General features: G+C 40.7%; 1 protein-coding gene across 1 annotated transcript in view; it reads right to left on the minus strand.

The window, feature by feature from the left end:
- LOC102064664 (neural-cadherin) overlaps positions 1–13099 on the minus strand; it is a 55866-nt gene that overhangs the window by 3349 nt on the left and 39418 nt on the right. Inside the window, exons 20-31 of the mRNA XM_005479704.4 lie at positions 12797–12981; positions 12000–12232; positions 10698–10975; positions 8820–9034; positions 8399–8526; positions 7448–7575; positions 7081–7213; positions 6821–7001; positions 3899–4065; positions 2977–3241; positions 1964–2144; positions 313–566 (exon numbers count right to left, since the gene is read on the minus strand). Of these exons, the coding sequence (XP_005479761.3) occupies positions 313–566; positions 1964–2144; positions 2977–3241; positions 3899–4065; positions 6821–7001; positions 7081–7213; positions 7448–7575; positions 8399–8526; positions 8820–9034; positions 10698–10975; positions 12000–12232; positions 12797–12981 (2348 nt within the window). The remainder of the gene's footprint in view (positions 1–312; positions 567–1963; positions 2145–2976; positions 3242–3898; positions 4066–6820; positions 7002–7080; positions 7214–7447; positions 7576–8398; positions 8527–8819; positions 9035–10697; positions 10976–11999; positions 12233–12796; positions 12982–13099) is intronic.

Genomic DNA, 13099 nt, shown 5'->3' on the forward strand with positions numbered 1-13099 from the left:
ATAAATGTAAGGGCTCAGGGCAGGTGGGGGTTTCACATGGATGTAGCTGCACACATAGTTGGACACAAAGATGGAAAGCTCTTACTTAAGAAGGATTGAAAGTAAGTGACTGGAAAAGTCCTAACTTTGCTAGAACTGTCCTCAAAGCAAGTAAACTGTAACTGTGTGCTGATGTCTGTCTCTTGGCTTCTTCAAACAGTGATCTCCAGAAAAGGCAAAATACTGATCACAAGACTCAAAGGTAAAGCAGACTTAATTCAGTGGAACAAGGTACAAGATTAAAAAAAGGAAAAAGGGTACATGATCTCCTACCTAGGAAGACAAGGAGGCACATGCTGATTGCCAGAATAGAGCCAGAGCTTAGTCCAACAGGTCTTGCAGCCTTCACCTGGCTAATTTCGCACCATCTTCCCTTGTAACCTTCAGGGCACTGGCAGATAGTCTTGTCTTGGGACTGAGCCACACAGGTACCCCCATTCCTACAGGTCCAGTGTCCACAAGGGGATGAGGTACAGTGTCTGAGCCCTGTAAGGGTGTCAGTCACTTCTACTTTCCCAGCTGGGCACCTGAACAACCAAAGCAGATGGCATCTTATAGGCAAGCAAAGCATCTGGAGCTGTATGTTGTTTTGTGCAAAGTATGTTAATGTTTCTTAAAGTAAAGTTTAATTATTCTCAAGCAAACCACAAATCCACATTGCAAGTTTGAAATACACGGAGAGTCTAACTTAGTGAGCTAGTAGACTTATGAAAACATGAACACACGTTCTGGTTTCCTGATCGAGAAGATATGCAGAAGAGCTTCACTCTTTCCTTAAATGAGGGAGCCATCATTTTCTGACTAACCCTTTTTCTCAATTCATGTTCTTATCAAAGCCCCTGAAAGAAAATGGACAGCTGAGATCAATAGGCAGAGAGCTAGTGAGCATGTGGTATAAGTTTAGTAATGTTCCTTTGGACCCTGGGGAGAAATATCATTGACCGTGGAATGACTCGTCTTGTCTTTTAGGATTGATTTCTTCTTGCATGTAATTGGAGAGGCCCTGGAGGTATAGTGTGAGGTCACAGATTTCTTTCTGCAATCTAAAGAAAAAATTGGACTGAAAAAATGGCAAAGACTTCATATTGTTCTTTCAGAAGCAGTCTGAAGAATGGAGTGTCCCCAAGCACACTTGAAACAATCTCACAGCCTCTACTAGCAAAGAATCATCAGACTTCACAAGTGCCAAATTTCGTCTGAATTCCAAGAATTCAAGTGACTCTTCCTCTCAGTCCTGCGTGTACTTATGTTTGGGTTTTTTAAACAGAAATGCCTGTATTTTGGTTTGCATATTTTAATAAATATTTTGAAATTATTTCTTTAAATAGCAGATTTTCTCCAAGAAACTTACTGTGTAGGATAACAGCTGTTGGGCTTCGGCTCTGGCCCTGGGAAGCCAATTCTAGAATCCAGTTTTGTGACAATCTAATTTTGAAAGTCTCATTGTTTCATACAAATTATGATTAATTTCAACTTCTTTACAAGAAATATATGTAAATATGTATTTGCAATATACATATATATTTATAAAAATATATATTTTTTATAGACATGTATGTATGTATATATACACTATAAATGTATATATACACTATATTGGTATTTTCATACAGAGGACAGACCAAAGCTTTTGCAATCCACCTTTTATTAAAGGCCATTTAATTTTCTCACTGGCCTTCTGGTGATCTTTTCACCATGGAAAAAAAGGTGGAGTAATTAGTAATTTTTCTGCATATCAGACTTGCATAGAAGGCAAGTCTAGTCCATGACAGGATATGAGATGGAAAGAAGAATTTGCTCTCATAATGTCTCTCTCTGGCCAGCAGCTACAGGGAATTTCACTATTAGAAGCAAGTTGCCTGGTCAAAGGTGGAAAGAAAGAGCTTCCCAGCCATCCCTGGATGAAAATAAAAGCTTCATGTACCGGCACTCGTATTTTCTCCAAAGGTCTACACAAAGGAAGGGGCTGTAACAGGGCTGGCTGCTGCAGGCACTGGAGTGGCAGCCCATGGTGACCCCTTGCCGCCTCAGAATCAGTCCAAACTCTGTGCTCCTGCCCTCCACAAGGAGTGGCTGTCCGTCCAGCCGGACATCGCGCATACAGCCTGCAAAAAAGCACAGGAGCAGCACAGGAGCACATTCTGTTTGCCTCTTCCCCACCTCAAGCCTTGCCCCCAGCACATAAGTGGGAGAATTTAAAGCATTGAAGAAAACTTAAAACATTGTTTAAAAATATCCTTATACTCCTCAGGTTTATTTTAGGAGAGCGACAGAAAATATGTCTACTGTGCTCTGGTCAATCTACAGATTGACAGTACTTCTGCAGGAGAGCTGCACTGTAGTTCAGCAGAATGGTGCTGTGAATCAGAACAGCTCCACTAAATTAATCTAGATTGAAGATATAATCTTAAAAGTGGGGCTGAGTAAAAAGCAACAGAATGGGAAAAGCTATCTTCTCGTTGAACAACAATCTGTCTCAGCATGCAACTCCAGGAAATGAAGAGAGCACCACAAATTGCCTTGTAATTCTTTCTCCTCCTGCCAATAGTTGCGTTGCCTGTTCCTTAGATCCTTCCAAGACAAAAACAGGAGATCACACCACGAGTACACTGCTTGAGGCATGAGAAACCCTGATCTGGTAGAAGCGCCAGAGGGCTTGGAACGAGATGATCTTTAGGACCTCTTCCAACCTATTCTATGACTCTATGAAACACAAAACTGAAGTGCTATTTTTTTTATATTTACAGGAAATCTCATGCTTTCAATAGAATCAGATACAGTGGCACATAGGGTTGAACATTGATATTCCCCAGTAAAGGAAGGGCATAGTAGTCCATATAGGAATTGTTTACCTGGGTTGTAGACTATCCAATACACTCAAAGATGCCACTTTCAGGCTTTAATTCCCCCCTATTAGGAATCCACCATATCACTTACCTTGGAAATCATTCTCTGAATGACTGGGAAGGCGGTTTCCTAGCACGATGCTTGCCCAATCCATTTCAAACCATCTATTCACACCCAAGACAGAGGTGACTTCCTGATCCCCTCCGCCACTGTTAACGCGCAGGGTAAATTCATTGTTGTAGCGCTCCATGGTCAGAAGAACCCACTGGCCATTGTTTATACGTAATGTTCTCATTCTCAAAGAGTGGGTGTTGTCCCCCAAACTGAAATTAACACTAAAGAAACCCTCAACCACCTAGAAGAAGATGATAAAGACCTTTAATAACAGAATTGCACTTCTAAATGTTATTACACAGTCTTGCCTCAAGAAATGGACGTCAGTTTTTAAAATGGAAATGGCATTCTTGTTTTTAAGTGCTTTATTCCCAGATAAAAGTTACCATGAGAAAACTACAGGTGGAGGAATTATCAACTCTTTTTTTTACAGGCCACTCTTTTAACTCACATGAACTCTTTATAAAATCAGTCTTCTCCCTATTGATAGCTACCTCTAAGTCTTCCCAGCTGACCCTCCTGTTTCAATTAGAATAATTAGCCTCTCTCTGGCTAGTATAGTCCACACAGCTTTTTTCAACAGCAACAAAAATGTAGAGGCAAGTTTGACAGACAGGGAGAGAGAGAAGCCAAGGGAAAAAAGCAAGCAGGACAAGCAGAACAATGTTCTTCATTCACATGCATCACATGGACATTTTATGGGCAGTGCAAACTAGAATTGATTGCAAAGAGTAATGCTGAGAAGGACAACACAAATGAGAGTAGTTACCCTCATATGGAAAATTCTTGATCTTTTTACATGACAGAACAAGTGTCTTTAACCACAAACTGCGTGTTTTTCTCTCGCTGTGGTACTCCATGACAAACTGAGAGCCTCAGGCAGAGCAGCTCTGCTCACCTCCAGTCGGATGTGGCTGTTGCCGTCGGCAGAGGCCAGGCTGAGCAGGGTGCTGTGGGAGATGCGGGTGCGCACCAGCAGCTGCACGCGCGTGCTGCGGGTGCTGCGGGTGCTCCTTGGCTCGTAATGGATCCAGCTGTCCCTTCCAAACGCCCACTCTGGAAGAACTGAGCACAGCACGCAAAAGCAAAGTGAAAACCTCAGAAATGGCTGCTCCCTCAGATTTCTGCTCTTGGAGAATTTACTAGCTCTGAATGTCAGAGTTTTAGAACTTAAGGAATTTTGGTAATACGATGAAGCATCATGGAAAGCAACCTCTGTCCCACTTCAAAGGGAATTAAGAGAAAACCAACAAATTAAGGATTCAGAATTTAGGCAGGAAAGGGACAATTAGATACTATCTCTTGCAGTCTGCCTGTTACAAGCTAAATGTTCTACCCCATCACTCCTACACTGTGCCCAAATCATTTTGTTTTTTTTTTAAATCTGAAGCATATTTTCCAGTAAAGTAGCTTATGTTGATCTGAAAAATGGAAAAACCAAACAACTCCCAGAAAAACCAACCAAATAAAAGAATAAAATATTTCCTTCAGTAGTTTATTCCCATGGTTAAAACCCCCCACTGTTAGAAAGTATGCACTTTACTTCCCATTTCACTTGGCACAAGAGAAAGCCTCAGGGAAGGCACAGGATTTTTTTAACTACACAGGGAGACTAAGTTAGTGTTTACTCTTTTAACTAGGGAAAATGCACTGAAATTATGTGTTTCCCTATCCCTCTGAGGAACCCAGGGTCCAGCACAGAGTTTGATGAAGTTGCACTGCATACTTCTGTGGAAATCAAACACCCAGGCCCTGATGCTCTTGCAGAGCAGGCACCTATTTCAGTCTCATTAGCTGACAGCAATTCTAGATCTGTTTTGGGCCAAGCTTAGTAGAAAAAAAAGAAATTTCTTTTCACCAGATAAAGAGATAGTTCAAGTTAGTTAACAGACAGGACAGACACTGGGTCACCAACAGCTCATCAAATGTCAGTGCTGTGGAAGTAGAAATCTAAAGAGTACCCAGCTCATCCTGGGGCATTTAGTTTAGTTCCCAGGACATGAAATATCAAATGATCAAGAGACTTAATTTCTGCACTCTCTTTTCCTTTCACTGTTTGTCTTCTCTCTTTCCTTTCTTGAAGCATGTTTTCTTTTCTCCTCTAGGTTTCCCCCTCACATCATTTTTCTTAACCCAGTTCTTTCTTGTTCACTGTCTCTGCAGCTACAGGTTCTAGCTGATGAGCAGGCATGGGTTTTCCTCGGATGCTCTAGTGACTCCTGTCCTCAGCTGTCTGCTCCTTGCTGTGAGCATGTCACAGTCATGCATAAAGCACCAGCTGGACACCAGCACTTTGCAGCCCAATATATTAGAAGAAGCTGGTGCCAATCAAAGTTTTTCTGTTACATCAGGATATGACTTACAGATTTTGAACAATTGCTTTCTGAGCCCTTGTTTTGTCCCATAGTAATGAGGGGTAGAACCAATACAGCAGCTGGGCTAATGAAGCAGTATTTAAAAATAATGCACAACAGAGTGTGATTTGAATCCAGGCAGATGTTTATAAACCAGTATATCTGTCTGTAATACAAATAGCCTAATTCTATTAACCAAATTTTTGGTCATTTTGAACACCTTAAACAGTGAATGCTCCAGGCCTAGACCATGACAGTTACAATTCCAGTCTTCCCCCTCATTGGACAGACAGGGCTTCCACTGAGTGATTTACAGTCAAGCTTTTTAAGTCTTGTGTGGCAGATGGAGAAAGAGAGGGTCTGGCTGCCTGCATAGGGTATTATTGTTCTGTATACAAGAAGGAAAATTAAGTGCATTGAGCTGAAAGGATATGTGTAATGCACTATTGTCCTGTTCATGAATTCCAACATATTGATCCAGCACTAGCTTGTAAGCACTCCTTTCCAGCTGCTCTCTGCTCCTCATCCTCACCTGTAGCTCAAACTACAGGACTGAGTGGGACAATTCTCTTCCAACAAAACCCCCCAGAGTTACAAGACACTGGTGCTCTTTACAGATTGTTATGATCAACCACATTGTTTGTACCTAGAGGCAGGTGAAGTCCCAGTAAGCATCTGTCACTCACTTCTGATTCCTGCTTGGCTGATGAAGGTTTTAAGATAGAGGGGACAAAGGCAACTTCAAGTGTATATCCCCTGTACCCCAAACATGGATGTGGGCTACTAGGAGTTAAATAATTTATTTCCCAAGTTTTTGAATTGTGCTAAAATTTTCCACTTTTTTACAACATCTCAGAGGTTTTCATTATCCACCACAGGAAACTTTTGTTCTCTGATACATATTTCATGCTGGCTTTGTACAGGATAACACATTTGGTGCAGGCAGCCTGATATTATGCCCCCACATACACCAACAGCTGTGGTCTAGGGGAATTGCTCAACTCGCAATTCATTCTAATGACAGATGTAAATGCAATTATCACCATTTCACAAATGGGAAATGGGGTCTGAAGATAACAAGAGGGTTATGCCCACAGGTTTCATATGTTCATTAAACTTCATTTTGGAATAGGTGTGAGCAGAGGAAAAAAGCACAATGCAGAATACTTCCCTTTTCACCACTGAGAAAAAGGATGGTGATAAAAATGACAAAACAACCTGTCTGACCATTTCCCTACCATGCAAAACAAAGCAGCTCTAAACATAACCCTCATCTGCGATATTAATTAACAAGAATTAGTAGGATCTTTACATCTTTGAAGATCTAAATAATTCCCAGAGTACAGCATGGTGTTGTTATTCTATTCCATTCAGTAATGGCAGTATGACTTTGAACACTGGAACAGAGTGTCTGATGCTGCTTCCACAAATCCTCACCACAAATTTCTCCCTAGAACTTGCAGTACCTTTTTCACATGCTAGTCCAGCATATCCTGGGGAACAGTCACAGTGGAAGGAATCCCAGCCACCAACACACTTGCCATGGGTGCCACAGGAGGCCATCCCACCACTCTGACACATTTCATCCATAAGGACACAGCCTGGAGCACTGTTCAGTGACTCTGCAGGGTGCTCTAAATCATAGACCTGGAAAAGGTCAAAGAAAACCATCACAGGAGGTGCTTACAATTAGCAGTAAAGCCAAAAGTGATCTCTGTGGCCCTACCTTACTGTCAACGATGACGTTGCGTATGCAGCCCACAAACCCTCTGAAGTGCCTTTGGGAGTCACGGTAAGGCAAGGTCTGCTTAACTCCCCCCAGCTGCAGGGGCTGATGGCCACTGAAGAGCTTTCCACTGCTGGAGAGGAGGGAGAGAAAGAAAGAATTAGTGCCATGCAAAATACAGCAGCCTGGCTGATTTCACCACCCCACCCTCACCTTTTTCTGTAGCTCTTTTGACTAGTTGTGTTTCAGGGGGTTGTGGGTTTTTTTTTTTGTTTGTTTGTTTGGTTTTTTTTGGTTGGTGTTTTTTTTTTGGTTGGTTGGTTTTGGTTTTTGTTTGTTTGGTTTTGTTTGTTTGTTTTTTGTTTACCTCTGAGATCCCACAATCTCTCCAGAGGCTTCACAGGCAGACAGATCCATTTGGGAAATCTTCTTAGTGACACTGCCATTGTCTCTAACTGAGACATTCATACAGTTGTCAAGAATCAGCTTCACTTCCTAGAAAAAGGCATCATTTAAAACAATTATATCCAGAGACATGCATATATTTTAATTCCATATTTTCTTTCGCTTCTCAGAAGATAGAACAGTAACTAGCAATTACAGTGCAGGAAACTTTGTTAAAATAATAAAATACTCCACATATTAATCTGGAAAGTTATTGCACATGGCATGTAACTAAAAGAAAAATCTAACTCTGCCATGACCATGACAAGTCATTGGCATAGTAGAGGGAGCATAGGACATTCTTGGAGTTTTCTGCAAGATGAGAACACAGAGAGATAACCTAACAGAGCAGAAGGTCTGTCAGGCTGCATCCCATATCCTGACCTGCCCTTTGGCTTGTCTTATGTGGGAGAGAAGGAGGAGCCTAGCAGATGCCTTCAGCAGTGTTGTATCAGCAAGATATTCCCTGTACACAAAAGTGCCTCTACCTCCTTTGTGCTACACATCTAAAGTCTCTTGCTGGGGCAGGGCTTCTCACTCAGATAAAGTACAAATGTTTCACCCAATCACGTCAGGAAGCATTTAGCCTCTGGATTATCACAACTCTGTTGTCTAAGCAGCAGACAAGATAACTAAAGAAAGGAAATAGCATGGCCAGTTTCATAACTGGATCAGACTTCTCCAGGCCTTGTTTTGCTTCACTGCTTCAAGACTAAGAGGATGTTCGAACTGCCAAACTTCTACCCCTGCCATTTCAGAGATGATGGAAAATTGATTAATTGAGTTCCACAGAAGGGAGGAAGGATTTGGAAGGAATAACTAGGTACGTGAATTAATGCTTACATAGGACTGCCTGTGCCATATTTACACTTGCCTTTCCATCATTTATAATTTTAATATTGTGCCAGCGGCGATCTGCAACATTAACTTTTTGTGACAGCTGCAGGAAAAGCTCACCAGAGCTGTGGCTCACAGTCAGCGATGGGACACCACCAGAGAGTTCTGCAAAGGAAAGACTCTTATTGGATATGCAGTAACCATGTTCCCATTCAAATGAAGTTGAAATTACTGTTGCAGTTAGATCTTAGTTGGAGAAGATCTTTAGACAGCTTAAAAAAAGTCCAGCTTCTAACAGTGACACAAAGATATGAATTAGGCATACTGGCAAACTATTGTGCATTCTCCTTATTCTCCAGGAGTAACTTTCTGAGCCTTTTTTAAAATAAAATCCCAAACCTATGAACTAAGTAGAATCTCACCTTCACATAAACACAAATAATCTATAAGGTGCTAACCTAAGGCAAGGAAGTTTTCCTGTTCTCCAGGCTGCCCTTGTGCCGCTGGTCCATGGTACAACAGAAGGCCATCAGCAACTTCAGTGATGAACTCTAAGGAGATGCGGCTCTCAAAGCAGGGCTGAAGAGGAGGGAACCAGGCGTAACCATGGCCTCTGAAGCTGTGTTTTGTCTGCTGGCAGTCTGGTCCATGAAAATTTGCAGCACATTTGCATCTATTTAATAAAAAAAAATAAAAGCAAATATCCACCATACAAACAGAAAATGCAAAGGTCTCTTCGGAGAACAGGACTCTCCACATTAAACACAGGACTCCATGTTCCCTAGGCCATAGTACAGGTAAAGCACTAGCAAAACTTCAGCAAATGTTTTGACTTGTTTGTACAAACACAATATAAAGTTAGCCTAAATTATAATATGTCTATGCAAGGATATTCTGTGAGTAAATGATGGACCTGTTGTAATATATAAAGCCCATGAAAACCTCTTACATCTTCAGCACAAAAAAAGAAAAACATGTTTTTCACTAGGCTTAGTTATCAGCTTGTCTGAAGACTTTGTAATGCTGACAGGAAAAGCAAAGGAAAATCAGAATCACAGAATCCCAGGTGGAATGGGCCTCAAGTATCATTTGGTGCAACTTTTCTTGGCAAAAGAATGATCTAGACAAGATGGCTTAGCATCTTGGTAGTATCCATTGTTGGGTAAACCACCACCTCCCTGGGGAGATTAATACAATGGTTGATTATTCTCATTGGGAAAGAATTTCAGCTTGTGTCCAATCGGAGTCTCTGCAGGAAGGGTGTGGGGAGGAAATATCACCCAGAAAAAGTGGGATGTGGCAGTCAGAGATCTTGACCTCTTTGCGTTTATTGCAAGATACTTGCTAGTTTATTTCTTTTACACTATCAAACAAGAGACACTTGGAGTTCTTTCCTTAATAATCTTGAGAAAAAAGTAGCCACAGTGTGACAGTAACAGAACCTCTAAGTGGCAAACCAAAGAAACAACAGAAATGGGCAGAGGGACAGGAAGGGAGATCAGCTGGGCTCCTATTTCTGAGTTTCTGTTTCCTTTAGATTGCTAGTACCTTTGAGAGTAGAATTATAGGGGTAGGATGCAGGAAAAGATGACACCCAAAACTACTGAAAATGGAGTAAAAGCAAAGAAACCTCAGAGTTGAACAAATGATAGGTGACAGAGCCTGCCTAGAGTTTCTGGGCAGCAAAATTTCCCTGTCTGATTATACCTGAGTAGCAATAAGAACTTTAGCATGATAAGAGCTTCTGCAGCTTCAGTCTGAGTCCTGTCACCCCTACTAAGGGTGCTATGAAGACATTGGCCAATGTTTCTGCTTTCCTATATTGGGATGATTATTTTTAAGCAAAACATGCTGGAAGCCACATTCTGGAATGGGATCAGGCTAATTCTGAGCTAGTACAGTCCTATAATTTTTTTCATCTTTATACTATATTATCTATGAGATCTCATTTTTGGAGAAACAAATAAGGCAAGAAATGTGGGGAAGAGGTTATTAAGTGACATAAGAGATGTGATTAAAACATTTAACAACATTAAAGTGTTTAAGGCAGGCTGCACAAATTAAGAACATTTTGCAGGGTGGCATTAATGGAACTGGTGCAGCCTGGAATGTTCCCAAGGTTTTCCTGGAGACTATGCTGAACATAAAATATATGTACCTAATATATGTACCTGAGAATAGAGGTTCTTTTGCAAGACCTGTGTGTGAAGCATAACAAAGCTTAGATCTGCTACAGTGGGAAGCCATGCAGTGATGGTTCCTGCAGCTTTGACTCATCCTCCTTACAGTCTGCTCTACATGCACTGTGTTTGTACACCTTATGGAGCTTTACCAACCTGTATCCCAAATCAGTATCCACACATGTGCCACCATTGAGACAAGGGTTTGTCTGGTATGAGGAGCAGGAAAGATGAGGATTCTCCCGAGCAGCACAGCCACACACAGCATGGCTCAGGACTGTCACAGACACCAGTGAAACACTTCCAGCTGTGGTTATGGTTGGTACATGGTTCTGTTCATGCTTACTGACGCATCCGCTGCTGTGAGTGCACTCTGCAGTCACACACTCATCAATGCCAGTCTGGGTGATATTTATGTCCAGAATGCTTTCCAGCTGAAGAAGAACAATTAGTTGCATTCATCTTACTTTTCCACTGAATTCACCAATGACAGCAATGAAAAGCCCAAGTCTTATTTATTTGCAAAACTGGTTGCTATGCCAATTCCTTCCAATGTCTACCTCATCCTATACAGCCAAAGGCAGCTCAGTCTGGCATCTGTTAAAGCCAAAGCCTTGGTGTAAGTAAATTATAGCATGAGTAAGCATTTAAAGGGCAAAATACTGTCAATATTCATTAGACTGAGGGGATCATTTTTTTATCACTAATGGTTCTGATGCATTATTTACACAGCATCTAAACTATATTTTTAATCTGAATTTCTGACTTAAAGATACTGGGAATTGGCACTGGATAGTGAAGAAATATCTTTCCTGGCAAGTATGAGTTGGTACAACTCTGCACCAATATGTTTCCAACAAAGCAAATAATTTAACTCTTTTCAATGGTGGTTTTGGTTTGTTTTTTTTTTCTTTTTTTTTGTTTGCTTGTGTTTTTTGTTTTGTTTGTTTGGTTTTGGGGGTTTTTTTGCTAGAAGGAAAAGAAATTTACAAAATTTTAAACACATATTTCCTACCTGGTTTTGTACTGGAGGGTGGCTCTTTTATTACTTTGCTCTTTTAAGTCTAGAACATTGAAATGTTTGACTGGTTTGGGAGTTCTAACTAGAGAACTAAAAACTAGAGAACTAAAAGCATCATGTAGAAAGACAACAGCCAAACACATTCTTTATACAGTGTTTCACAGTCTTTTTAATAGGATAAACATGTTCACAGTCCTAAAAGTGTATTGTGCTTAGGTGACTTAACATGTATTTGGAGTCTGGCTTTCAGAACATTAGTATTTGAAACTTTTAGTATAAGTGCAAAAGGATTGTTTGATTTTACTGATTTAAGCTATCTATTTAAAACTATCACACACTACTCCCCCAATCATTCTAATTGTTCACATTCACTGGTCATTACCTGAATAGACACAATGAGAAGATGCTGTGGTTTCATACACAGGATGGATACTTACCCAGGCTCTGGAAGCTGCTACATTGCCATTAAGTTTTTCTGCTTTATAATAAGGTGGGCCATAAACTGCAAACCAAACATCAACCCCTCGGATTGGACTCGGGCTATTCAGTACACTGAAAATGTGAACATTTTCCAGTTGAACTGAGATAATTTCTGAAAGCAGCTTCTTCATCTGGTAGTATTTACTTTGTTTTTCAGGGGACTGGGATATGAACTCCTCTGGTGTGATACCTGTAACAGCAGTTGAAAATTTGACAGCTGTTTCTTGCAACTGTTGTAGCAATAGAAGAAAGGAGCAGCACAGAATAAATCATAAGGTTGCAGAAAATGGACTCAACTGCAAAGTCAGGAGTATTGTAATTTTTAGGCTCTGAAATTTTCCATGCTTGCTTCTACTAAACCTGTGTGTTCTGAAACTTTTTAGACTTTTATTAATTACCAATTTTTTAAAATTATTTTTTAGAAGGAGAAACATGTTTAAGAAGATTTTACTTTTCCGCAAAGGTTGGGGATTTTCAGGCAGACATTTGTTCAACTAAAGTTTTCCTTCTGAAATATAAGTTGCTGCATATTTTAAAAGTTGGTATAGAAATGAGACAACTTTTCCTTGCTGTCAGTTTTCTCCATAGGTGCCTCTCCACATGCAGCATCAGAGGACCATGCAAAGATGCATTTTCAAATCTAACCTGGAAAACTATTAATTCTCATCCCATGTCTAAAAGCATTCCAAGCAGAATTCAAAGTATCACAGCAGTAACATTGCAGACCTAGACCGTACTTGAGCACATTGCTTACCTGTTATTCGTACAGAACCAGCGTTACGGAGGGCGTCATCCTTGATTTCCTTCACTATAACCTTTACAGTGGAGATAACATCTGGCCAGACTCCATCAATGACTCTAACTCTTATGTTGTATGTTCCTGGGGGGGTTCCTTCTTTAATAGTCAGCAAACCTGAGTTATCATTAAGGATAAAGTACCTGTAATAAGAGTTAAGCCAAGGAACAAGCCATGAGAAGTTCAAAAGCTAAGTACTAATTATCATCACTGGTGGTTTTTCTGAGCCACTTTCTATTTATCAAAGACAGCAGATGTGTT

Source organism: Zonotrichia albicollis, chromosome 1, assembly GCF_047830755.1.
Source record: "Zonotrichia albicollis isolate bZonAlb1 chromosome 1, bZonAlb1.hap1, whole genome shotgun sequence".
Taxonomy (NCBI): Eukaryota; Metazoa; Chordata; class Aves; order Passeriformes; family Passerellidae; genus Zonotrichia; species Zonotrichia albicollis.